Here is a 27,675-nt window from a genome sequence, read left to right as displayed (position 1 = left end):
TTTGATAATTGCATAATAATGACTGCCCTGTGATCGGAGTAGTGCGTGATAGGGTGCTCGGTGCATGGCAGGCTTCCGTACATCTTCCTTGACAAGCAGCATATCGACGCATGTTCAGTCTGCGGTGTTCTACTGCTTCTCGGTGGCCAGTGCAGTTTGCAGGAAGAGCCCCGTTTGTGCTGGAATCACCTAGATGGTCTCTTTTGTTATGAACAGTTAGCGCGACGTTTACAGCAGGGACTCCAATGTCTTGAAGACAATGTTTTGCAAGGCGTGTGGTTACGTCGTACTGCGAGTGCCGTCCCCGCCTCTTCTTGTCTGTTTGCGCTGCTCTGTTAATGAAGCAGCAACTTACCCAACTGCGAAGGAAAGTTTGAAACCCACCTCAATGCCGTACGGCTACAAAGGAAAGCTGTACAGCTTTCTCAGAAACTTCGCAGGTTAAAAAACATTGGGATTTCTCCTAAGTCTTGTCGATTAATCATTTCGAGTTGTTGATCAATTTGCTCTCGCACTACAAAGGACTAATCTCCTGATTAGCTCAGTAGAGGGATTGCTCCGGTTAAGCGGTGGTCTCGGGTTCGAATCCTGGACCAGGACGAATTTTTCTTCAACTGCGAGGTTTCTGAGAAAGCTGTATAGCTCTCCTTTGTAGCCGTACGGCGACATTGAGGTGGATGTCAAACTTACCTTCGCAGAAACTTACTCCACTTTGGGGATTTCCCCTAAGTCTGGTCGATTACCCAACTGTCTTGCCGAGTACTTAAAAGGAAATCATAGCTGCTCAAATGTTTTTCTTAGGGCAGAGTAACTTATATTCACGTCCTCGAGAAGCGCTGCACAGTACACCTGGCGTACACCCATACCATCGTGCAAGACTCCTCAATGACTCCGCGCTAAAGAAGACGGTTACAGCTGTTGCGTAGTGATCGAGGATTTGATTTCCGGGTGTGTCGATTTCTCCCACCGTCCCATTAACAGCTTTTGCTCTAAAGCACATAGAACAACACATAAACAAATTGGCTATGCATTTTATTTGCGTAGAGTACTGAATACAGGACCGATGAATGAATAGTTTCGGGGTACGTACATTCGAACACAGGGCAAACAATTCTTCCACTTTTAGCGCTCTGTTGGCTGTGACATTGAAAGGTGGCTACGATAACATTCCACGCTCACAGTGGCCCCAATGCGGCAGAGCGCAAAGTGTCGTACTAATGTTCATCTCTGCATTAAAGTACAATAACATAAAGGGAAACAAAAATTTCGCCACATGCTCAAATGAGAGAGACCATTGCTGTCTATCTGCAAAAGCAGGCCTCCTAAATCAAGCAACACATCTCCCAATCACACTGCAGACAAGTAGGCAGCATACAACATCGTTTCCTGGACGCGTGAGTTCAATTTCACTAATTAAATACAGCAAAAAAATGGGATGGAGTGTCGCATGCATACACCGCACAGTGTACACAATTGAAGAGAGGTGACTTCTGGTAAGCGTAATACACTTGATGACGTCCTCCGTCGGAAATAATAAATAACAGTGCTCTTGGTGGGCTCATAAGGGCAATAAGTTAAAACATGAAATGACAAAAGCAATGCCATGGATGTAGTCTCTTTTCGCTCATCCGTGGCAGGTTACATAGGGCAATGAACGGGCTTAATAAATAGCGATATATACCAGTAATGGCTGTGTTTGTACGCACGCACGCACACATACATACTCGCATGCTTACATACACACACACTTGCATACATGTGTACATACATACATGATACATACATACGTGCGTGTGTACGCAAGTACGTGCTCTTCAGCTTTCCAGGCACCAACCTAACGACGCGATTGGTCGATATCGCGTAATTTTTTTGGATCAGGCTGCAGATGCAATCTTTTTGCAACATTTGTTGTTCTCGAGTAAATGGAAGAGAACAAGAAAACCTTTTTGGGGCACTCAGAAAATTCATCTAATTTCTCCGGTACGTATCGGTGGGAAGAATGAACGGTGGTGCGGCTGAACCGGTTCGGGTGCGTGGCGCCGGCGGTTCAGTCCCGGTGGCGGGCGATCCAGTCGAGGAAGGTGGTGACCCGCGTGTACGCTCCCGGGAAGCGTCCTCCGCAGCCGATGCCGAACGACACGATGCCTGTCACGGCCCAGCGGAAGTCGGCACCTAGCGCCAGCAGGGGACCTCCGGAATCGCCCTGCGTATCGGGAACAAAGAGTGGCCCCGGAGAACTGAGGAGAGGCTCTCTCCGTGGCACGCTTCCGTGGCACGCGCTGCATGCGAGATTAGCGCCCACGTGTTGCGCCCACGTGTTGCGTACTACAAGGATACTCGTAGTACACATTGATTGATTGATTGATTGATTGATTGATTGATTGATTCATTGATTCATTGATTCATTGATTGATTGATTGATTGATTGATTGATTGATTGATTGATTGATTGATTGATTGATTGATTGATTGTAGGGTTTAACGCGCCAACACAACGCAGGTGACGAGGCGTGCCGTAATGGAGGGCTGCGGGTTAATTTTGACCACCTGGGGTTCTTTAACGCGCGCGGCAATCTCGTACACACGGGCGGTTTTGCTTTTCACCTCCACCAGAAAAGCGGCCGCCGCGGCCAGGTATCGAACCCGTGTCCTCGTGCTCAGCAGCACAACGCCTTAGCCACTGAGCCACTGCGGCGGGTACTCGTAGTACAGAACACTCAGCGTACCGAAGCCAGGTCGGCATAGGTTGAAGGGAAAAAATAAATTATGAGCTCCCGACGACTCTATCCCCCCCCCCCCCCACCTCTGCCCCTCCCTCACAACCAGCGACGCCGGCATATGGCGCCGCCTACAAACACAGGCGTACCACAATCACACTCGCCTTCACTGTGTCTCCCCCACCCTCTGCCCATTCAACTAACTATCCATACTGCAATTCTCCCAACACCACCAGCCACCTGGTGTGGACATATCCGTCCAATACCTCCACCCCTCCCCACCCATCTCTCCCCCTTAAAATAAAAAAAATTATGAGTGGGTGTCTGGAAAAGTGCGAATTATGCGGTGCTATAACCACGTTATGGCATTCAATTCCTAAAGTACATCGCAAGTCACTAGCCGCCTTCGACGACCAGGGATTGCAATATATGTTCTCCTCTTGAACGAATATTTCCCATCAGAGATTTCCTTTTTGTTATTATTTCACGCTGAAAGCCCATAATATTCAGTTCTATATAGTTCATTTCCGCTGGGCAAGTTCTATACTACGATAAGCTTTTTGACCTCGGTTTTTATGGACACAGCATTACGAACGGGTAATATCGTGAAAATAAATGGATATGGTTTAGTTGCGTTACTTTTTTTTCTGTATGCTCAGGTGAGCTAAAAACAGCTTCGTAGGCTTTAATTCTCTTCAGCGGTTGCCTCTGAGCAAGAAGCTTGATATATGAATACAATTTTACGCCTGTGTTGAAAGATTCACAAACGAAAAAAATCACTGCTTTTAATTTAACACCTACATAGGATGGATACAATGGCGCAAGCCGATTGGGCCCCCTACCATACGGAACTGCTGCTGGATATCTTTGTTACAACAAGCTCGAAATATATAAAAAAAAGCAGGGAGTTGTTATGCGTCTATCTATGACGATGATTTTATAGACATTTTCACGAGCAATGCTAATCCAAACGAGGAGCGCAGTTACAGCGCAGAACCATGTGCGCAAGTAACAGTACGCAAAGCTTCGGTTCTTCTTCCGCGCCGTTTTGGATACGACGACGCACCGCTATGGGAACACTTCACAGGCTTGCGGAACGTTGTGCAGATGTTTCAGCAGCCTGAAATTCCCTCGTTACGCGTGCCTCACGATTCCGTCACCGCACCATTGTTGCAGCCATTTCAGCTTATACTTCAAACTGAGCGATGTATTTAACGTGTGATTAAGCATCCTGACACCACCGAGTCATTTTAAACGGTTCACGCTCGTCTGGGTCTCCGCACACAGCGACCATCGAGTGGAGCACTCCTCCTCCTCCACCACGCGCCCTTCTTCACTAAGGCGACAAATACGGGAATATCGTCCTTCACGGCTGGATTTCGTCCATTAAAAACGACTTTTGCCATCAAAATGTTGCAAGTTTTCAGGCACGGTGAGTCGCAGAACGAACCCCGAAATAGTCTACTTAGAAAACAAAAATTTACAGAACTCTCACAAAACTTCTTCTTCTTCTTCTTCTTCGTCGTCGTCATCCTCATCATCATAATTGTCGTCGTCGTCATTCTATCTACGCCCACTGCAGGGCAAGGACCTCTCCCATACATCTTCAATTATCCCGGTCCTGTGCTAATTGCGACCAATTTATCCCCGCAAACTTCTTGATCTCATCTGCCCATCTAACATTCTGCCGCACCCTGCCCGCTTGCCTTTTCTAGGGATCCACTCTATTACCCTTAATGACCAATGGTTATCTTGCATTCGCATTACATGCCCTGCCCACGTCCATATGTTCTTCTTAATTTTTACTAATATGTCCGTAACACGCGTTTGTTTCCTGGCCCACTCCGCTCTCTTCTTGTCCCTTAATGTTACACCTATAATCTTCCGTTCGGTTGCTCGCTGAGGTATCCTCAATTTGAGTTGAACCCTTTTAGTGAGCCTCCAAAAAGGTTGTTTCTCCAAAATGTATAAGTTTCTCACAAATCTTAGAAATGTTTTATTTCGGGTAAGTCGCGCTTATACAAATCTCTTCGAAATGTTTCGTTCTTAGTAAGGGGACACTTGGAGGTAATGATTACATGCTACGTGGGTGCGAACATACCTGGCAGGCGTCCACGCCAGTGTGGTTGACGGCGCAGACGAAGTGCTCGTTGATGCCGTCAGGGGTGGCCTGCGGGTAGCTGCTCGCCTGGCTCATGATGTCGTCGCAGTCCTGGTTGCTGATCACTGACACGCGGCCCTCCTGCAGGCGGTACGCGTACCGGCCTCCTACAGGAACCGGGCCACCGCGGTGAGCAAGTACAGCTGAGACGCTGAGCGAACGAGTTTACGATTATTCCTCGTCGCAAAAAGATCGCAGTTGCGTTGTTATGCAAAGCGATTCGTTCTCTTTGCCATCCCTTCATGTGATCTTTAGAAACCTGCGTTCCTCGCGTTATGAAGCTGACGTCTATACTGCACCACCATCGCATTCGGGTCGCTCAGCACTTCCTTTGGGTTCGTTGCGTGGGCGTTGGCTAAGTTGAAGTGGACAATGGCTTTTGGCTTTGACAGTTTGGATTCTGGCGCTTTTTTCTTGTTTCATTATCATCATTATTATCACCAGCATCATGACCTCTCCATTGTGTAAATTTATGGCTTTCATGCAGTGCGTTTTGGTTGCGACACCGCCATCACTGAGGCCAAGAAAGCTTCGCTTTAGTAGCCTGTCTCAGGGCAGTAGTACAACCATATTTCAAATGGAACGATCAGCATGCATCAACTTTTTTGTACGACACAAACAATCCGGGACACTCGGCCCCACCCTCCATAGCCTTTCTGGAATTCTCGCTCACAGAGTTACGCTTCTGTAGTCAACAAATCGCTACTTGACTGTACGGTTCTGCAGTCACACAGCGATGGTTTGGAAAGTTCTTTAAAAGTGAATGCCTTGCGCCCTTCATTATCCATCACTGCTTCATTTAAATTCACCCAGGTGGTATCAAAGGAACAGACTGTCCGAGACCGTTTAAGTGGTGCGCGAGCGTCAGGTCTTACCGAATGCCGTGTGTCCCCATCCGAGCACGACGACCTGGCCGCCGAGCTTGAAGTCGGGCATCGGCAGGCAGACCGGACTAATGTGGGTGCCGTAGGCTACCTTGTCGGCAGTCTTGATGAGCGCGATGTCGTAGTAGTGACGATCGACGCGGTAATCCTCGTGCGACCTGATCCAGCGGACAGGCAGATTGGCGCTGTGAGAGCTCGCCGTCTCGTTCACGTCGATCACGCCCAGCCGGACCTTGTACATGCTAGCACTGCGTCGTGGTGGGAAGATCGAAAAAAAACATGGGTTTACCGACCACCGCTGCTAATGTAACGGGAGGCTGTAACGGGGAGTACAGGAGGACGGGGGCATAGCTTTATTGTCGGAGGGGGCATGAATGCCCCGATGGGGAAGGAGAGGGACACGGAGGGAGGGAGGATATAATCGAAAAGATAGCGCTGTTCAAGGTTCAATCACTTGAATTGGTGGAAAGCGTTTTAAAGTCTATGGTTACGTGAAGATATAGTTCGTAGATCTCGTGAAGACATAGGTGCTCAAGAACGTTTATGACAGGAGTCGGTCCAGCTTGTAGAGACCACTGGTTAGTGAGTATTCAGTTATTTTCTCTAGTGATGAGGGGTCTCCTCGGACGCGTTGCAACTACGTTTCTTCGTCTGCAGGTGGCGAATCGAGTTCCAATAATCACTCGCGACCAGCAGTGAAGTGTGCACAGTGCCATATCAAATGATATAAGTTAGGGATGCATGTCTTGTCACAACACGAGCAGCGTTGGATGTGCGAGCTGGCTTAGTGGGTCTATTTATGTGCTACATGAGCGGTTAGTGCTGTGTTAGCATATATCTTATTAGCTATCACCTCCCCCGAGCGTGTGAGCGCCCTGAGCGGGCCTAGTACACCTAGTACACCGGGGTGGAACCTTGCAACCTCTTGCGACTTCCTGCATTGAATTCCCTCAAGTAAAGTGGCCAATCTGGTCATGGTGGGCGTTGCATTGGGCCCCATGGAAACCACTGAAGGTGTGTCAAGTCTCTCCCGGGCGGCAGTGTGAGCGGTGTGGTTGCCATGTGCCCCAGGCGTGGGCCCCGGGGACCAGACGATGCGGATGACGATGCCTTCCAGTTGAAGGTCTCGGATGTAGCATATTCGTGGCCGTATATTTAGGTGAGAAAACGCACATTCCACGGCTTTACACTAGGTTTAGATTGACAGCAATTTCAATGGGCTCAAAAAAAAAACAATGAAAAAAAATATTTTTGAGGGTTGCTCAAGGTGGGGAAGGAAGCCTACACTTCGATCACAACTTGATCTTAGCCAGATAGGCAGAAACGAGATACATTGTATCAAACGCGCTGACAGGGACTTCACCGGTAGCCTAACGCACAGATGCAATAGGAATCTCGGAGGCTGATTTCTTTGTCTTGTTGTTAGTTCGCCGACACTTCAGATCTTCATTAAAGGGACCCTGCAACAGTTTCGGTGGTGTCTGGAACCACTGCGAAAGCTATAGTTATCGCCAGCACAAAGCGGCACTACATCGCCTTAGTGGCGTAATTCGAGCCGTCGAAGAACGTCAAAACCGGGAAAGAGAGAAAAATTATTTGAGCGAATTTACAAGTTATCTAAAGGGCATAGAGCAGTAATTTTTGCCTGAGGTACTTTGCGACCACCTAATCTAAGTACTGGGTCTGTTGGGTGACTACGTTCTGCAAGCATTTAAGACTTCAAAAAAAGTTCAAAAATGTGTTGCAGGGTTCCTTTAAGGTGCATCATGTTTACACTAGTACGAGGCAAATGGCACTACTTCGGCCTTCCGGCCGAAGTAGTGTTACCTTCCTCGTACTAGTGTAAACCTTTTGAATTCCTGCGGCGGACGGACGCCAATGCTTGGCTTTTGACAGCGCGTGCCACTGCACACTGGCGTCCGAAGGCTGTGTAAGCCATTCACTACCCCTTACTGGAGGTATGCACTCTAATTCAGAATGGTAAGAGCACGTGAAAATGTCCTAGGAAAGATCGTATAGCCAGAGACATGGTGCGTGGTCAGTGTCCTCTAGGAGAAGGCATGTGCGTGTAATACGGTCATCGCCATTTGAAGGGCCACTGAAGTCCGAATTCGACTCGGAACGTTAACAAATATGTTCAAGTGCGTACCTGTCCCTTTTGTCGGGAAAGCAGTGAGCTGCGGTGAGCACAGTGTTGGAGTCCAGAAGGGTTCCACCGCACAGGAAGTTGGAGCCCTTGTATATGGCCACCTGCGGGTGAAACGGTAAGACGCTTACAGCAGTGAACGTCTGCAAGACTGAACCCAGCTGCATGGACGCCATCACATATACCAGCACATATATAAAAAGAAAACTGGCTTAACAGTAGACTTTTCCCTCGGGCGCCGCTTCTGAGACCGGGCGAAATAACGAGCTCAATTCGTTGTCAAAACAAATAGCTCAGAGGTACTTCGAGCGATATCAACGAAACTGAAATCCGAGCAACGCGAGTCTGAAATCCCTCCTATACACGTCACTGTCCTGGTGAAATTGAGAATCATGTTCTCAAATTACATGTGCGCCTGCTTTACACCATAGTCACACGAAATGCATGGAAAGAATTAGCACGACTGTGCGCCTTTCAGAACAGCATGGTTGAGGCGCAGTTCTGTGGAAGGAATTGCATATTTTAGAGTGAGGGTGATTGGCTTTTTTTTCTGCCCAACTGTATCCTTGCGTTGGTGATTAGCGAAGTGTCTCGATGACTCTGCTTCCCATGAGGGCGCCCTTTCGGGAGCACAGAAAACTTAACAGCGAAGCCGTTGGTGGTACCTTGGTCGAAATATTTTGTGGTCGAGTTCGTCACCGTCGTCAACGCACACAAGAAAACCGGTAGTACTGCTCCCCAGTCCGATCCTCACGCTAACTGGGAATGGAGAAACGCGAAAAGCAGGTGATACAGCGGTGTCCTTCCTGTGGCGAGGGGGGTTGTAATCACTCTCACCAAGAGGAGAGGAAAAATGATGTTAGGGAGAAGCGGCAAGGCCGTAAAATGCCTCGTACGAGTTGCCGATTCAATTTTGCGAATCTTCGGTCAAGCATTGGCTGCACTTTCGCTGGAACATCATTTAATCGGACATAAATGTGCACCGCTTTTAACTCCCTTTCAGTATGAAAACGCTGTTGTAGTCGCTCATCAGCCAGAGCCTACCACAAAAGTGTTATAAGAGCCAAATTCTCCAAATTTCTATTGCGCATAGACCAAAGCAGATATCATTACATGAGTACACTGTTGGCTAGTGCTGCGGCCCTACGACGTGTTTAGCATTGCATCCACTTTTTGAAAAAAGTATAAAATTGCAAGAAAGTTGAAGTTAAGCTTGTCTTATATGAACGCCCATTATATCAAAATTTCCCAAATTTGTTTAAACTCAAAGGTTGCAAAAGCTGTGCTAATTTATATTCAGTTCCACTGAGAAAAATTATATCCGAGTCCTATATGGAAATGCTGCCATTTAGGTATCATTATGATCTCCATTTAAGACTACATACTGTACATGATCTTAAAGACACCATTTAAACCCCTTCGGCAGATGTAGAATGGATTGTATAACATTTTTTTGGTCTTGTTATTGTTTGGTGCTCGTAGCACTAACAATGTCTTGCTATTGTTTGATGCTCGTGGCACTGATTGGTGCTCGTGGCACTAACAGATCGATTAGGTACAAGACAGAGCGCACGTGCGCGGATAATTACGAGCATTCCGCACAAAGTAATCTCATTCATGCGACGGGAAATCCCATACGTGGGACATGCGACTATGGGAGGAACCACTGACCATCCAGGGCCACGGAGACCTAGACAGCCGGACTCCTCCTTTGGTCTTGACCAGGCCCGGATCATCGACCACGGCACCGCAGCCTGGATGGCAAAGACATACACTTATTGCGATACAGACCAATGAAACCGCATTTTTTCCCCTGCCATTTAAGACTGCACGTCATTGCAAGCTTGGATGGTGGGCATGCAGTGTCCGCTAAACATTTACCCTCGTCGCTCTTGCCTTTCGTGGCAGCCGATAACAAGATCTACGCTATTGTGGGGCACTCTTCGTTTCTTATATGCCGTATTTTCGCCATTCTAAGCCGCCCCCCTCCCTCCCCCTCCCTCCCCCTCCCCCCCCCCCTTCCCGATTATAAGCACCCTCCCCTACTTTCGGGGAAAAAAGTTTGGAAAAAAGTTTGCATGTGAACCTGAGTACCCCCTTTTCTAAGCAACCATTGCAAGGTGGATTTCAGACGCGTGGAAGTGGACCTGAGATGACGTTGTGGCCAAGTAATTTATGAAGTTTTCGATTAAAAACCACTTCAACAAAACAGAAGGAGACCTGCTGGGGGATACTGAAAGCCGCGGCGCAAGTGGTACAATGGTCTCGAATAGTAGTGAGCGTGACTGAGTATCATACGTAAGCGGTGGGTTCACAGTTTGTACCTATTTTCTTTTGAATGTTTGCCAAATAAAACATTATTCCGTGCACCCATCTCGTCAAGATACGGCTGCGAAAAAAAGTGGCGGGGGGTTAATTTATATTTTTCGAAACTAAGCACCCCCTCACTTTAAGCATCGCGATCGTGGAAAAAAAGCCGATGCTCATAATCGAGTAAATACGGTATTTGAGAGTTGGACAGGTGAAACTGCCACACTCATGTTTGAACATATTGGATATATATTGCGCATTTCAAAATGAAAACAAAAAAATACGCATTTTTCTGGCCCACGTATTGCTATGAAGGAGCAAAGCGAAGGGTAAATTTCACATGTGGCCAACCAATCTGTGCTGAAGGGACGGCAATGTGTGTCCAGGACGTCAAATACTCATTTTGTATTCATGCATGTGGAAACATCTGCGTGACGAGCCAGGCATTAACTAAAGAAACACGTGGTAGAACTCTGCAGGCAGGGACTTTTACTTTAACGATTGGAAGAACTTTTTCCGGTAACTTTGTCGTTAAAATGGGATCCCTACACTGTAAAAAAAATTTGGTCAAAATGACGGAAAAGTTCTGGCAGCTCTATTTCCAAGCCTTTGGCCGTCAAATTGATGAGTGGTCGTCAATACCAAATGACGGCGTTTTCGGTCATTTTGACGGCCTACTTGTCATCCTTAAATACAAATTAGTCGTCAAAATGACGTGCTGGCTTCATTTTGACGACTCACTTGTCAACCTGATATACAAGAAAGTCGTCAAAAAGACTTTCACTGTCATTTTGACGACCACCTGTCAACCTGATATACAAGAAGTCGTCAAAATGACAGCCCCAGTCTTTTCATTATTCATTTGGTCGTAATTTTGACGTTTTTGTTGTCATCCTATACTACTAAGGAGTCGTCATAATGACGGCTTCAGATGTTATTTGGGCTGTTGTACACTTCTGTCAATATAAAATAGTATTAGGCTGTCAAAATTGATCAGGCATCAGTTTTTTTCTTCTTATCATTAAATACAAAATTGGGGAATGAATTGTAAGAGTGCCACGTACAGGGGACACTATCAAGTAAAAGATGCTACAAAAGCTGGCATCTGTGTTCGTATATTTATTCCTCGAGAATGGTACAATGGATGCATAAATTGAATGGTACAGTGGGTACATGGATGGAACATAGATTTAAAAAACGTCAAACTTCCAGACTGCCACTTGTTTACCAGGAGCCATGGGTGCATTACCTGAGAAAAAAATGAAAGAGAGAACAATATTCATTTTAGTGATTGCTTGAAATCGTTCAGCAGCGACGTTTCGCTGCTGTGCGACATGCATGCGTGGTAAGCATACTGATTTGATTTAACCTACTGGTCATACCTATATACTGGTCATAATTAAAGGCTCAACATACCTATGTTAAAGCGCTTTAAGAAGGCTCAGCAACCTCGGTGCTATGCTACTGGTCAGCCCCTTGCCTCGTCCTTTGGATGGGTTGATTTGCCCCAAGTACCTGGAAAGGAATTCAAAAGAGATAAGATAAATCTATAGGCCACGAACTGACTACTACATATTTAGGCTTTATGATGGCATATGCGATATAATTTATAAAATGAAATTCTTTCTGTAAAGCACATGTGGTCAAGTGTCAGGGACTAATTTGGAAAATAATCAGTAAGAAATATCGGAAGCTTTGTACATGCAGTCTACCACTACAGTGTACCTCACAGCCCAGGTTTAGCTTCGGTGCATAAAGCACACAAAACTTTAAATTTGAAAAAAATATTAAGAAAACCTGTGCATTTACATTTCACACTGAACAGCACCTCACCTCAATGCCAGGAAAGAATAGGTTACTTATCATGATGCCTAGAATAGATATCTGTACCAAGTACAGTACAGTGAAGATAATTCAAACTCGGACAATTCACACTTTCGGTTAATTCTCACAAATTTCAAAATTTTGGTTGCCCGCTGTTTGCAATATATTTTAAAGTCGTTTAATTCAAACAGCTTCATTACGTAAATTCGGTTAATTCGCACTCTTCGCTTGTACTTGGCAGAAAATATCGGTTGCATTTGCTGCTTCTAGCTGCAAATTTGCATCCTCATATCACTAATAGCCACAAATAAATCCTATTACCTGCATACACGTGTCAAAACGACATGCACGCGCCAACAACCGCGTGTAGATTGAGAAAGAAAGAAAAAAAAACTGTTTTGGACTCTCATGCAAAGCAAAGCAGTAATCCATTCGTGATTCTTTTTTCAGGGTGTGAATAGCAACTATTCTGCGTGAATGCTTTACTACTAAATATATGTGAATGTTTCATTACAACACAAGTTTGTATGTTGCCCCTAACCATATTTATGATAACTTCTGATTATTGAAACCTCTGATAATGTAAGCAGATTCATCGGGGTCCCTTTGAGTTTGAATTATCACGAGTTTACTGTATTGTGGTACCAAGGGAGGCGAAGTTGTCCGTCGCGAGACAGACGAGACATTTTCATGAATGCTGGTTATCTTAAGGAAACTAGTTGCTGACACTTAAATTGCAAACTGTATCAGAAAAACTATCACTTCAAGTTCATTTACCTTTGAAAGAACTCCATGGTGAGGGGGCAGCCAGACGGGTACGAAATATTGAAAACGAAGAAGGCTCCAAGTAGTAGTCCCATTGCCTTCTCCATGCTAGCAGTGGCCATGCATTCATGTCCATCGACTGCAAGCACGACCTGACGAATGTCTCCCAAGCTCGAACCTGCATAGACAGAATATTATGTCACATTCGCAACATCGTGTTTGAAGAGGCTATGCAAAGGTTTCGTTTGAGCTATGATATCGTTATGGTAAGACCACTGCCATTCAGTAAATTGCATCCGAAGCACCTCAAATTGTTATTATGCCAAAACTGGCCTGAGCTGCGACGTTATCAACATTTGAATCCATAAAAATGCATTTCAAGAGGTATTAAATTCCATTAAATATAAAGCAAGATTTTTAAAAAATCCTTCAGAAATGTCGATTCTGCCGGCAGAAATCGCAAGCCAAATTATGCCAGCACTTGCCTCTCCTTTGCTTATAAAGCCATAGAATTTTTTTCTTGAAAATAACTGCTTTGTGTAAATTTATAAATGACAAATACCCACCTATGACAGCAAGATGTGGGGTTGCCGGCAGTCCCCGAAGTGTGCCTTGACCTGCGTGCTGAAAATTAACAAGCCCACAGGTTAATAAACTCTGTACAAGACACATAAAGGGTTGAAGCATTAAATAAACGCCATGCCACGACTAATCAACTATCAGTGGTTTCTAATTTAGCTACCATTACATTTACACCTGTTATAGCGCACTACCAAATTCGTAAAAAGTCTAATACCGAAAAAGAGAAAAGCTTGTTGTGTGTTTTTAGCGTTATGCAGTATTCAAAGCAGTATACCTGCCCCCTCCCTCTTTAAGTTGCGTTAGTTTACTGCACAGGCCCTCTTTTATGCGTAAGTGCGGCCAGTGAAAACAGCCAACTTGAAAGTAAGTGTCGGGCTACCAACACAACAATTAAATGCGGCGCCCTTTGCAGCGCCTCAGTGCCAGCGCGGGACCCTCGGTTATCCCATGTTTAGTGCCTACCGCGGTGTCAATGTAGCCTAAGCTACAAAATTACTGCTTACACAACGTAGGCAGTAACTTCCATTCGAATCAGCGCGCATCGCTCTTTCCCTATTTCCCACGGCGTCCGTGTCGTTGCGAGTTTCAGGGGCACAGCGTGTATGTAACGTCATTGTCAGCCAGTCGGATTTCGTGAGTCTGTTCCAGTCCTTGGCAGTAACAGTGACAGTACCGAATTACTGCTATCTCGTTACTTCTTTTCCATGACTCGAAACTGTAGCTAGTTACTTTTCAAAAAGAGGAACTTGCAACTGTAACCTTGTTGCTTTTTTTATGTAAGTGTAACAGAAAACACCGAAACAGTTATTTTCTTTTTACCAAGAATCATCCAAATAACAGCCGCACTCGTTAAAGACCGGCGTATAGACCGCGCTTTCACTTTTTAGGACTTTTTCTCCCCATATCCCCCTCACCGTTCTTCAACACGGCTTCCTTCGCAGTTTAGGACCGTAGGTAGCTAAGAGGACTATCTTAAGGGAAGATACCACTCTGAGATCTATGGTTGCATAAGACCGAGATCGAAGGTCGGTATGTAAAAGGATTTTAATGTTTTTATTCCGTCTTGAGTCGAGCGGAAACAAGAAAGTGAAGAAAATGGCAATTAGGCGTCCCCCTACGAGGAAGCTGGCCTACTCATGTAGAGAAAGACCTCCGGAGAGGGCCCACGGAGAGCGGGGCAGCCATATTGACACGCCGAAAGAAGCCGGTGCCCACGGCGGTTGGGGCCAGAAACATTTGTCTTCGTTATCCCTGCCGGCTCACTCTCTTCCCATGGTTGAAAAACATCTGGAGTATTGTCTAGGCGCCCGTGCGAGCTGTCCTACGCGGTGGCACAGTATATGGACAGCATTAGTGGTGTCTGCCGAGCCTCTGTAGCTGGCGGCGTTGTTGCTTCGCGGCGATCAACGTCAAACACTCATTGTCGGCTTGAGAAAAGCTAACTCATTTCGTGAAACCGAGAATGTATTCCCGGACACCAACGGTGCATCACAAAAACGCGGATGCAACAAAATGAGGCATCCACAACGATTTTTGGTGCTGGGCTTGAGTTTGTCCCGTTTTAGATTCCCTTTGTCTAGATATTCACCACGTGCAATTTTGACTATCTTCTTGCCTTCGTGCGCTTACAGGAAGTAAACTTTATCATTTGGTTTGGGCTTTATTACTTGGTTTTTACATTAACGGAAAACTAATTACGATACTTTTTTTTTTTTACAGAAACTGTATCTCTGACAAGTTACTTTTTCAAATTCTGTAATTCTGCAGACACTGCCGTATACACTTCACGAGTTAAACCCTCCTTAGCAAATCAATGTAGCGGCGTGCACAGGCGATTAACCGGTGTACGCGAAGGCGACGGTGCTCACAGCGGGTGCGCATTCCCGCACAGACAAAATGAATCGATATGCGCTTGATGCGGATAGGTGAATCCCACTAAAATATCCGGCCCTGCGCCTGCACAAAACGTGTGCTTGCTTATATGTTGGCGCCGAAATACGTTCCGCTCACTCGTACGCTTTCGCTCACTCGTACGGCCGGTGCGCTTTCAGCGGAAGCCGATGCACGCTTTACTTCGTGCACGTTTATTCACACGTTAGCAATATCTTGTCCCATTGAAAGGCGAAAAGAAGCATTGAACGCGATCCTCTTGCTTTTTGTTCGAAGCCAATAAAGAGCGCTAGCAAGGGTACCTCCATCAGCTACAGCTCAAGCGGGCCGAGAGACCTAGGCCTAAGGCGCTGCTCACCCATGTGCTTCGCACGCGGTGAGCGCACAAACGAGCTCTAAAGAACACGCCTCCCACACCTTTTCTGGCACAAAAGCAAGGGAACAGTACTCACCTTCTTCAGGTGACATTGCCTCCTGGCTTAGAATGCTGTCACTTGTGGCACACCAGGCAAAAAATGGCGCGACGACACGCAGAATCGCAGGACAAACAACGCAGCACCGAGGGAGGAAGACGAAGGCGGCGGAAGATGGCCCGGCTAAAAAAAAAAAAAGTCGTCCCGGAGGGTCCTGCACGACTGCGGGAGCCAATTGGAGCGCTTTACGCCCAGAAGCAGTTTGTTTGTTTTGCTGCGGTCCCGTAGTTTTCCCCCTCTCCTCTTTATTGACGGGAGAAAGGACGTCTTTTCCCTTGGACGGCGGCAGCTCGTCAAAATTAACGGAGAGATGGCCGTTAAAGTGACGGCGAGTTTTTACAGTGTAGGGATCTCGAGGGATACATTTCTGGGGGACATTAAAGCCGTGGCAAGTGGCTTATATCACAAACACCCCGAGTTTGTTTCTGCGAAAACTCATCTACGAATAAAACTCCGTTCGATTGGGTCAAGAATATCTTTGCCTCGGTAAGCTTATTCGCATAGTTTGCGCAAGCACAGATCCGAGCGTATCTTGCCAAATAGGTTGTTGAAGGAGATGTAGGACAGCAAGCGAGCCTTTAAGGCTAACAGGAGCTGCATTGCCAACGCCACAGGTTCGTGCATCCATTTAAAAGTGCAGGACGCATTCAAGGACTACTCGTGCACGACGCCCATTAATCGAGATCTTTGCTGCCTCTGGGTTATACGGGGTGCAGCATGCATCGGTTGGGGCCACGTGCTCGGAACGCGGGGACCCGAGCGGCCCACCTGGCTCGTTCCTGGGGAGGTCGACGAGGGGCTGTCTGGCGGATACCGTGCCTGTGTTCGAAGGCTCCCGGCTCACGACGTCCCCCGAAGGGCAGCACACAAGTACGGTGGTGTCGTAGAAGCCGCACGAACGAGGCCGCTGGCCGCGTCCGGCGGCGGCCGCCAGGGGTGGACACCACGATAGGGGCACGCACAGGCCCGGAGTGCGCCCTCCTCCTTTGACCGCGGCTCGGCACGCCTTGGGCTTGAACTCGCTCCAGTCCGTCTCGGATCTCACTGCGCACGCGCGAAGTTACGCGTTATGCTTCGGCAACTTCGGTCTTTCCCAGATCACCAAAAATCCTATACCACATCGTACAACGAAGAAATGATGCACTAGTGGCAATATAAGGTTATTAGTTTGAAGGGAACATAATACGATTACCGTTACCAATTAAGTTACACAATGGGCATGACTGCGCATGTGCAGTATGACACAGTAAGACCAGAAGGACTCTGTTAAGACACAGACGGCATTTTGCCATAGCGAGTGTAAGTGACGTTTCAGCAATATGCCAACTGAGCTATTGCATCACTTATTGGGCGACGCGTTTCAAAAAGCGGCTGTAGGTTAGGTTTTTTTTCTTTTTGCTAAAAATTCGGCATCACCTAATCGCATCTGCAACATGCTCGCCGCTATTAGTAATGGCAGACAAAAAGTCGGCATTGGCAGTCAGCTGCGTGGTTCCAATGACTGCGGACGGTTTGGTAAAGGCTGCAGAAGGACGACGACGCTCACAGGGAAGCTACAGCAGACTTTTGTGAACTCAAGTTCTCTGTGGCCCCTGTTCACATTTCCAAGCCACTACGCATATATGCCCTACGTCTGGAGTTCTGCCTAATCCGTAAGAAAGAATAACATGGCTTACCGGCGACGTTAAACTGGATAGGTGCAACCGTGCTAGGAAGTCTTTCTGGAACCAAAACAATGCACTCTCCCCTCAAGAGATTTTGGCTACCCTCGTTCTGAGCAAACTTCCCCCATATCGGGAGAGGTTGCCGGCCTTCAGTGGACATAAATAATACAATAAATGAACACATATTGGTGCCCCCGGTGCCTCCATCCCCAATACAGGCCTCATGTCCTTCCCACCTCCGCTGCGTAAGGGTCAAATTGCGAGCCTCAGTGTCCCTTTTTTAGTTTCTTCGCCAAGACGGTGACAAACACCGTGAAATCATGGTTAGGTCGATAGGAATGCTTCACATTAAAAAAAATGTAACCCATAAAATGTTATCTATTTGCGATGTTTGAAGGCTGAAAAACGAGTACTCTATTCTCCTGTGCGCTTGTTGCTCATGTTAATACGGGAGAGGCTGTAGCTTAGCGAAGCTCATAAGACTGTTCGATGCACGCCCGAAAACGTCTATCACACAAAAGTAACTCTAGCGGATACCGAGGTTCCGTAAAGCTAAAACGCCTTATGGTTTGAAGAAAACATTTAAATAACTAGAGCTAACGCATGTCCGCATTCAAGAAAAAATATACTACGTGGTGGAAAGGTGTTTGCTTGTTACTAAACAACAGAGATGATATATGCATCGATTTGCGCAGCGCTTATTTTCTTTTCCATGTTTTATTGCGATGGGAACGACGGAAGCCTTTCCTGATTTATGTTTTGCGTCATTTGATGCAGTACTCAATCCAGCTATATACTCCAGGGGCCGTTTTGTGCACTCTTTCATGAAGGTTACAAACTGTCAGCACAGTACCTGAGGAAAGTTGAAGAGCAACAACTATGAACAAGGCGGCAGGTCGGCTGAAAATTCCGAGGCAATGAAGACAGAGAAACTCCGCCCGGTGCTTGCAGGCCATCGCGTGGATTAGGATTCGGCCTCGTTTTCAAACTTCGTCCGCAGTCAGTTTGCTGTTACATATACAAAGAGAGAGGGAGAGAGAAAAAAAGGCGGGATATTTCAAACTCCGCAAAGTAGTTTATTTGATGTGCAACAAAAGACGCTATTAAATGCTCGTTTTCACATTACTGCGATGGGTAAAAGAAAAGACACGAAGAAAAGAAGACATTCAATAGTTCAGCTGAAAAAGAGAGCCTTACCCTGTCTTGATGCGTTGAAACGTGTAGTGCCATATTTTACTGATAAGTTTACCGCCAGGAATTTCAAGTGCTTTTCGTAATCAGAGTGCACAGAACAGCCGCTTAAACGCAGCCACTTATGCATTTGTACCAGCAACCATCGGTCCAACGTCCGCCTATGGAAGCAGATAACCTCTTAAGCGCTAACCACATGGAGCGATTTTGCAAGCGACTTGGGGAGCGACGCGACTAGCGACGAACTACTTTTCGCCGCGGACCAAGTCGTTCATCGAATCGCTCGGTTCTGGGTCGCCAGAAACAGTCGCTCGCCTCCCGGAACTGGCCTCAGCGACTAGCCAATAGGAGAGCCCCTACTTAAGCACGCAACCTCCGGTTTTGGAAGAGAACAGAGAGGGAAATTTGGCGAGCGAAAAAAAAAAAAAATCCGCGCAGACGGCGTTTTCGATGGAGCGGCCAAGAAAGTTTTGCATGACAAAGCTTGTGTACAAGCTGAAGCAGAAGCAAGAAGGCTCCCGCACACACTGGGTGAGACAAGTCTGAACTTTTCGTCCTTCACACGCCAGGGTCAAGGACTAGTGACCGAAATCCGACTATCCAGATTAAAGCAGGTGGAAAGGAAATACAAAGAGTGCAAACCATCCGCATACTGGGCCTATGGCTTCAAGCCAGCGGCAGAAATAATGAGACAATAACTCGTCTAGACTGCAGTGCACAACAAACTAGTAGGCTCATTCGCAGAATTGCAAACAAGAACTCAGGCATGAAAGAAGCCAACCTCCTCCGACTTGTTTAAGCGTTCGTTAACCATCAGAATCACGTACGCAGTACCATATCTAAAGCTAACCAAGGACGAGAAGGACAAGCTAGACGCGCTCATTAGAAAAAGCACCAAAACTGCCCTAGGACTTCACATATGTACCTCCACGGACAAGCTCATGAAGCTAGGCGTCTCCAACACCGTAGACGAGCTGATCGAGGCGGCAAGAATTGCACAGCACCAAAGACTGTTGCCAACCAAGGCAGGCAGGCATATCTTGAGCAAACTCGGTATCCCCCATGAAGCCACAGATGACCCGCAAGAGGATATTTCCCCGGACATCAGAAACGATATCCGAATTCCTCCCCTTCCAAAGAACATGAACCCAGCGTTCCATGAGGATAGGAGACAGAGCAGGGCTGAAGCGCTACAGAGGAAGTACGGAGGACGGTGCGATGTATTATACACTGATGCTGCGGAATACCATCGCAGAAGAGACAAGATTGCGGTTGCGTCCGATGAGAACATGGTCATACGCGCATGCTGCTCGATCAGAAATAGATCTGTCACAACGGCGGAAGAAGTGGCGATAGCGCTGGCAGCTACGTTCAAAAATACCAAAGTAATTATCTGCCACTCCAAAAACGCCATAAACAATTATAACAGAGGACGAATATCAGCTGAGGCGGTCAGAGTCCTTGCCAAAAACCCCATGGACCATCAGGTTTTACTAATCTGGACCCCGGCCCATCAGGCTCTCAGAGGCAATGAAGGGGCAAACGAGCTCGCCCGAGGACTCATTTTCCAGGCAGGCTCAGGCGCTCCTTCCACAGGACACATACTGTCTGAAAAGGACAGGATGTTCACCTACCGAGAAATAACTGAATACTACAGGTTAACAAGAAAAGAATACCCGGACGCAGACCGCAAACTCAGCAAGAAGGAAGAGGCAATCTGGCGAAAATTACAGGTTGGAACCTACCCAAATCCGCTACTGCTTAGCAAACTCTACCCAGGTCAATTTGAACCCAAATGCAAACATTGCGACAGCCTGGCAAGCATGGTCCACATGATATGGACGTGCCCACAGATATCCGATGGCACACATACCATAGACACATGGGAGGCTCTGATGCTCAGCTCAGACCTAAAAGGCCAACGGACAATCATCAATCAAGCTCAGGCAGCCGCCAGGTCCCAAGGGATACTGGCCGACTCCTAGCAAGGGTATTAAAAACCCAGTGATTGGTACTAAATAAAAGTTTTTCATTCATTCATTCACGGCGTTCATGTTGGAGCCGAGAGACGAGGCGCAGAAGGAAAAGCGCGCGCTATGCATACGCAAAGCAGTTTTAGAGACAATGAATTGTGCAAAACGCAAGGTAGAAAGGCGTAATACTTTTCAGTCATGTTCTTTATGACAAATGAACAAAAAAAATGTTTGTAAACAACCAGCGTACCAAGCGCGTTACTATGCGCGGTGCGGTAACATTGAAATCGCCGTCCTCAGTCGCTCGAGCCGTCGCTTTCATGTGGTTGCCTAGGCGAGCGACTTCGGATCAGCGACTGCGGATCCTAGTCGCGTCGCTCGTCGCGTCGCCGGAAAAATCGCTCCATGTGGTTAGCGCTTTAAAGGGCACTGAATTTTTTCACTTAGTTGCTTGGCGGGAGGTCTCCAAAAAGTCATGTCAAGGGCTATAATTTACCCGGCACAGGCTAAGAGGATGCAGTGTTCTCTAGTAAAAACAAAATAAAGCCTGATAGCCCCCCAAAATGAGGAACTGCGATCAGAAGGAGGAGGAGGAGGAACTGTGTAAAAAAAAAATGAAAAAAGTATAGTTATTATCGAGTCATGCACCACCCGCTTCAGCTATTCCACGCTTTGATTTGCGACACTATAGCATGGTTTTTCTTGCGTTAACAATATAACCGATAAAGATATCGAATATTTAATTAAAAACAGCACAAAAGAAGAAGCGCATTCAAAAGGAATGCTGCCTTGCTAACGAAATATGTAAAATTTACTGTGTCAGTGCCTATAGATATGGTTTGCTAATTATGGTTTTATGGCTAATTATGGCTAATTATGGCTAATTATGGCTAATTATTATATATATGGTTTGCTATAGATATGGTTTGCTAAGCAACGTTAATAGGTTTTCCCACGTATAAACAGTGGTTGTGTTTATTCCAATGCAGGTTAATATTTTCGATATATTATGGAGTCAGCTGTCGATGTACCCCCATGGGAGAGGGATCATTGGTCTCCAACTGTCAGCAAAGTTGTACGCGCCAAGATGGAGCGAAAACAAAAGAAAGCCAACAGTGAAGAATGCCAAGGAAGGAATAGGGGAAGTGGTTCCTCCCATTTCTGTGTTAAAATTAGAATTTTGATATTGTAGGAAAGAAGCGAAATGTAGGAAGATCACCGATGTACGCCCAAGTAGGGTCGAAACCAACCCTAGGGTAACCTATACCTGATGCTCTACCAATTGAACTACACAGGCAGTTCTATTCCCCTCGATTTCCGAGTTGATTTATGAGTAAGGTTCTTCTGAATTCAAGGTAGTCTGCGCCGCTACGACAACTAAGGGGTGAAGGTGACCTTCTGTTCATCCCCCCGCGGCCTCGACCTGAGCGCGCGTACGCTGTGTCAAGAGTAGTCGACTGTCTAGGATAGCACCTATGCCACCGTTCAATTCATTTCATGAAAGATTCCATTCATTCATTCATTCATTCATTCATTCATTCATTCATTCATTCATTCATTCATTCATTCATTCAATTCGCTATTCTTTTTTACGGGCGAAAAGAACAAGACAAAAATAAATCCCATAACTTTATGGGCCGGCTATAGAGAAGGTTTGAGATTATTTAAAACCCGTTTATTCTTTTTTATCTCATCAGAAGTTGATTTGTTAAAAACCTTAAATCTGCTTTTAGGCATTGCATTCCTGTTTATCCTGTTATTATTATTTTTTTTTTGACGCAGAAATGGCGTTGATCCGTTTTCGGGGGTAAGAAATATCGGAGGAATTTTGAAAATACGTTTAAGCCGTACGTTATGCCTTTCCCATCATCTCGAGTGAAATTTCTAAAATCCTGGCGTCTGCGCTCACACATTCATGTAAGCAATATTTAGACGAAAAACAAATTCCACGACAATACGTGCCGCAGAATGTTGTAGAATATCAGAAAACATACTTGTTTTTGTTTTTATAACCCAATTTAGAGCGATATTTCGAAAAATGTCGCTTTTCTGAGCCTCTTTATCAGGGAAGCCACTCCGAATCACAAGATTCTGGGTTTGTGTTTCCAGATGACGCATATGAGTCAGTGAATAACGCGATTTACACGCTCCTCCTGTATTTTATAAAAGTTGAAACTCTCTAAGAACATATGCAGACGCCGTCTATTTTACCCAACATAACAAATAGATGGTGAACACGTCAGAACACGACGAAAATCCGTATAGTAGAATGGTTAATGAAGAAGGAGAACAGTAAGGTATTCACGGAGATACGAACTAAGAAAATTTGGGGGCAAATAATGGACTCGAAAGGCTCCCAATAGAAGTGACTGGAAAACGGTGTGTGTTCGTGTGTGTGTGTGGGGGGGGGTCTTTTGTCTAACAGCGGGCACAAACAGGCTGATGATAAAATGATGATGATTCAATCAGTGTAATGCAATAGGATTATTGAAGTATGTGATTAGGGCCTCTTCGTACATCACGTGATACTCTCGGGTGCTACGGGGACCAGGCTGCTGGGTAAGATCGCTCCCGACCCAGAAACGTACAGCCGGATATGCATGCGAGGAGTCATCCTCCATCAAGTCATACTGCGGGATTCATTAGGGAAAATCTCGAGTTTCTGTTTCTATTTACTAGCAAGCTTTAGGAGCAAAAATCATTTTGACAATACGCGTGCCCAAGAGACATCGAGTGATTTGTAAGAATACGTTTAACCCTTTTGCATCCCCTCAAAAATGAACTTACGCAAAAACCAGCCTCATTGAGACTACGTCAAGGAAGGAATGCCTTCGCCGAATGTCAAGTCTTTATAGGCCCTGCAGTTTGGAGCATGCGATGATTGCACGAAACCAGATAACATTCAACTGATTTTATTACGAGTGAAACCACGAAAAATCTTGATTTTCAGAGGCATCTATATCAGCAATGTTTGAACATAAAAGCCAACTCGCACTCGGCAACTTTATGGGCCTTAAATTCATTGAGACATCTGAAAAAGAAAGACGCTTAAGCCTCATGTTAATATGATCCAACGTCGTTGTGGGTGAAGTTTCACAAATACTGAATTTAGTTTTTAAACTTTTTGTACGAGTAATCTTTAAGCCACCCATCCCCCCTACCCATAAAAAGACGAGTCGATAACCTACAGGCTAATAATGTATTAGCCTGTGGATAACGTTTAACGTGGATTAATTCGTGGATAACGTTTAACCTTCATGGATAACGTTTCGTGGATAACGTGGAAATTCGTAGATAACGTTTAACCTTCTCCCAGAAAAAATGTCTGAAAACCGTGAGAAATGGTTTTACAAATACACATTGCTGTTATTAATTTCAGAGCTTCAAACCAAGCACACATTTTTTTAGGCTGAGAAATATTCAAAATCTGCTAAAGCACGTTTAAACCGTTTAACATTTTTGAAGGTGGAATTCTTGAGAATCCCCAAACTTGTTTTATATGCCTGTATGCGTAATATTTTGTTTCAGAAATCCGTTCACTTACTTTATGGGGCAAGGTAATGTTTAGGGATTTGTGAAGATGCGTTTGAGCCAGATGTAATTTATTTAACATACGTAGGGGTGAAATTCCGAAAACAAGAACTGAAAAAGGCTGTTATAGACTTGTATGAGTAATATTTGAACGCAAAGAGCAACTGGATATATTCTTGTTAGCCTGAGGAATTTTGAGGAATTTTGTGAAAACAGGTTTAAGAATTCTTTTTTTTTTTTTAAACTCCCGCGCTATTTAGCTTCTAAATCGAATAAGGAATAAACTTTGCCAATTTCAATATATACCGAACCTGTTTCGTTTTGTAGAGGCGGATGAACAACACTGCTAACCGTACATGCTGCCAAGTCCTAATTCGACGACCCCGCTTGCAAGCCAACATTACACAACACCTCAGCAGCAACGAAATATTTTACTTTTCTGTTCTGACATTTTGTGGCTCACCTAAGTGGAGTTTATAGCACTTTGCTCAAAGCATGTAATTTTAGGCCCGTGAGGTTTAGGAGTAACGAAAGCATGAAGCCCCACAGCCATACATTTCAACGCTGGAACATACCGGCGGTGCGCTCACTCCCGAGATGGGGCTGCTGAAGACTGTCTAACTTCCATTAGCAGGGTTGTTATAGGAAGATTTAACGCTCTAGTGGTAAGGGCACTCTTCGTGACGGCATATTTTCCAGTCACACCATTGGACGAAGAAAGGTCAGGGGCCGGATCTCTTGCCAGTAGGCGGGCAAGAGATCCTAGGGGCGCTTCTTTCATCTATGCGGGCAATCTACATGCGGCGGGGCATTGACGTTTTTTTTTTTCTTTTATCGTTCTAAATGGTGTAGCTTCTGCGCCTTTCTTTGCAACATTGTTTCAATATAGTTTGGCCTTTTCCCTGCGACATTGCGCGTGCGGAAACATAAAACTGCGACGCGTGCATAATATTATTTGTACTTCGCGCCCCCAGAAAACGCCCGTGCTTTGTTTCACCGAGACCTCATCCTCGTGAGTGTATCAAATTGACTAGAATCTTGATCATCGCCATCATCGTGGTACGCTAACACTTGCTCCGTATTGCGCAATTGTTGATCGAAAGTGTGAACGCGACGCTTACACTCTGTTGCGCAATGAGCGCGCTTCTTCCTCGTCTCTTTTCCTTTGTCCGCTGATTGCAGCCGCGTTGTGCGCCGCCAGCGTCGCCCTCGCCACTCGCGGGCGCCGCTGGGGCTGCAGCTGAGTCAGGCCGTGTCGTCAACGCTCTGCGAGCGCGTTTTCCCACGTGCCATTGGGTATGTGGAACGCGTTTTGCTACGCCATGGCTTGTGGTAAACATTGTGGCAGTCCGTGCATGGCGCCGGACGCAGACCGATTCATGCGGAAAACAGAAGCGCTGACTAACTGAGAGTGTCCTCCGTATCACGGAGGGAAGTTAATGACATCCGTGGTTGTAATTTCATTCGTCGCATAGGCTAAACAATTGTGTGTATGTATGTATGCATGTGTAGCAGCAGCTCGATCCAGCGATCTTCTGGAGCTTTTGCTGCTACACACACACGCACACACACGCATATATACATACATATATAAAATATATATAAATATATATATATATATATATATATATATATATATATATATATATATATATATATATATATATATATATATATATATATATATATATATATATAGTCGTGAAGTGGAGTCCTATATATATATATATATATATATATATATATATATATATAGAAATAAGGGTTGGCAGTCTTGGTGCCATAGGAATCTTAAGAGGGTTCAACGCTGGTCGACCACTCTCGACATGTCGTAGACACTCGAGTCACGGCCCGGGAGTTAAAAAGAAGGTCCCCTTCACCCCGAGTAGTCCGAGTGGCGCTGGCTACCACCCCCAAGCACAGGAAACAAAAATACCTAAACATAAATACCCCAGAAAGTGGAGGGGAAAATCGCCCCGCCAGTAGCGTAGTGGTTATCGCACCAGACCGATATTCTGGAGGTCGTGGGTTCAGATCCCACCTGGCGGGCATTTTTTCTCCACTTCCTTTCTTTCTTTCCAAATTCTTTATATGTTTCAATGACCTACCACATCCTCCCCTTTGCTTTCCGAGGTTTTCTTGAGTAATTGTGTAACGCCGCGAAACTTTTTGGCCTCGATGCATAAAAGATCAAGAAAAAAGCACATGCCAAGGAAGCATGCAGAGAAAATTCCTGGACCGAATCGTAGCCGCAAAAGAATGTCGTCGCTAAGGAAACTGATTACAACTGTAGTCAGGAATGCCATCCGCCATGTTTATACAGTTTAAAAAAAGGACAGTAAGTGACAGCTAATGCAAGCAAATTCCACGTTAATTTGTATAAATATATGTATATACACCAAAACTTACTGCTTGCACCTGTGGGATACGCGGAATTCGGTTCTTGAATGAAGAAAGGAGGGGGTCTGGAAAAGCGGGAGAGATTCCTTTTTTCGTGGACATTGGTGGGCGTTGTGCTGGAAGCAGACGTCGAGTCCTCGTAAGCTTGACTGGTGCATCATTCGCGACAGGAAAATAGTATTTATAGCCGTTATTTAATGATAGGCAGAGTGAGCGCCCCCGTCCGTCGCTCCCTCCCTCGCCCTCCCTTAACCTACTCTCACCGGTCAATAATGCTCGGTCAATAGAGCTCTGTCCGTAAGGCTCGGTCAATAATGCTGATTGCAGCGCAGTCCGTGCACTCATGCGATACATGCGAATATTGTGACGAAGCCCTGGTTGGCCATTGGTGCTGTATAGTGGAACGCAAAATTCGCACTGTATATAATATGGGTGCGAAACGTTGCCGTCGGTGCTCTCCTCACTGGAGAAATCGATGCTAATGCCGCCAAACCAGGGACCGTTTGCCCGAACGCGATAAGTGCGGGAATAAGTTCTCAACTACGACTTTAGCGATGTCTAGGTAATAAGTCGTTTGCCCGAAAGTAATACAAACGCTCGGTTAAGGTAGCGTTTCCGTCGGGTTTTTTGGCAACCGGCTTATTTGCCGTGGCCGACTTCAACTTATTGGCGTCTTATTCGTAAGCGGGAACTTAATCGAGAACTTATGCGTACGGGCAAACGGGCCCAGGTAGGCTAAAAATAAAAAACAAAAGCTAAAGACAACAACATTTGCGCCTTTTTGAAGTTTTCTAGCTGGTCATTGACTCAACGTCCTGAATCCCCATAAAAATGCGACTCGCTGCTGAAACACAGTAAAAAAACGAACTTTCTGAAAGCGAATTGAATTATACCTTAAGGCGGGGGCGGATGAGAAACGGAACACTCATAGCTTAGCGTTACGATAAATATCCCCGCCTCTACCTCTACCCGCCGCCTGTGACCTCGCAGTTTCACGGGCGCTCCCCTGTGCCGTGCACTTACGTGGGCTGTGGCGTCGTTCCCGGCGAGCTCCTTCCGGCAGCTGGTTCCCCTCGCGCTGTGTGACTCTGCGCGCAGTCAGGCCGGACATCGGCAGTGTCAGACCGGACACAACGGCGGGCCCTTGATCTTTGGGCGCTTCCC

General features: G+C 46.0%; 1 protein-coding gene, 1 long non-coding RNA gene and 1 other non-coding gene across 6 annotated transcripts; 1 reads left to right on the top strand and 2 right to left on the bottom strand.

Annotated features, from left to right (window-relative positions):
- Nucleotides 1-1,015: 1,015 nt before the first annotated feature.
- LOC144173968 (venom peptide isomerase heavy chain-like) lies at nucleotides 1,016-27,671 on the bottom strand. 4 transcript variants are annotated; one of them, XM_077702356.1, is made up of 9 exons: nucleotides 27,535-27,664; nucleotides 26,521-26,627; nucleotides 18,270-18,424; nucleotides 16,521-16,796; nucleotides 9,580-9,662; nucleotides 7,912-8,012; nucleotides 5,754-6,010; nucleotides 4,819-4,985; nucleotides 1,016-2,203 (listed from the first exon to the last, which is right to left on the bottom strand). In XM_077702356.1, the coding sequence occupies exons 3-9, from the start codon at nucleotides 18,370-18,372 to the stop codon at nucleotides 2,048-2,050; spliced, it is 1,143 nt and encodes a 380-aa protein (XP_077558482.1). In that variant the 5' UTR covers nucleotides 18,373-18,424; nucleotides 26,521-26,627; nucleotides 27,535-27,664; the 3' UTR covers nucleotides 1,016-2,047. The 4 variants fall into 4 exon arrangements, with proteins under 4 accessions (XP_077558482.1, XP_077558480.1, XP_077558483.1 ...); XM_077702354.1 differs by lacking the exon at nucleotides 26,521-26,627 and having other exon boundaries at nucleotides 27,535-27,671; XM_077702357.1 differs by lacking the exon at nucleotides 26,521-26,627 and having other exon boundaries at nucleotides 16,572-16,796; nucleotides 27,535-27,670.
- Nucleotides 9,936-16,510, bottom strand: LOC144173977 (uncharacterized). Its single transcript, XR_013323408.1, has 5 exons — nucleotides 15,732-16,510; nucleotides 13,374-13,431; nucleotides 12,820-12,985; nucleotides 11,635-11,733; nucleotides 9,936-11,467 (listed from the first exon to the last, which is right to left on the bottom strand). It is a non-coding gene; the product is annotated as an uncharacterized LOC144173977 (long non-coding RNA).
- Nucleotides 26,088-26,160, top strand: Trnai-gau (transfer RNA isoleucine (anticodon GAU)). Its single transcript has one exon. It is a non-coding gene; the product is annotated as a tRNA-Ile (tRNA).
- Nucleotides 27,672-27,675: the final 4 nt, after the last annotated feature.

This window comes from Haemaphysalis longicornis, unplaced genomic scaffold (genome assembly GCF_048455015.1).
Source record: "Haemaphysalis longicornis isolate Haplotype H1 unplaced genomic scaffold, Haemaphysalis longicornis Haplotype H1 scaffold_3, whole genome shotgun sequence".
NCBI classification, from domain to species: Eukaryota; Metazoa; Arthropoda; class Arachnida; order Ixodida; family Ixodidae; genus Haemaphysalis; species Haemaphysalis longicornis.
This window is presented reverse-complemented; position numbering and strand designations above follow the sequence as displayed.

Excerpts from the sequence above, each read along its gene's own strand:
- LOC144173968 (XM_077702354.1), bottom strand. The coding sequence starts at position 18,372 with ATGGCCTGCAAGCACCGGGCGGAGTTTCTCTGTCTTCATTGCCTCGGA. Across the intron at positions 4,986-5,753 it reads ATGGGGACACACGGCATTCG|GAGGCCGGTACGCGTACCGC; the intron begins GTAAGACCTGAC and ends CGGTTCCTGTAG. Across the intron at positions 2,204-4,818 it reads CTGGCGTGGACGCCTGCCAG|GGCGATTCCGGAGGTCCCCT; the intron begins GTATGTTCGCAC and ends CCCGATACGCAG.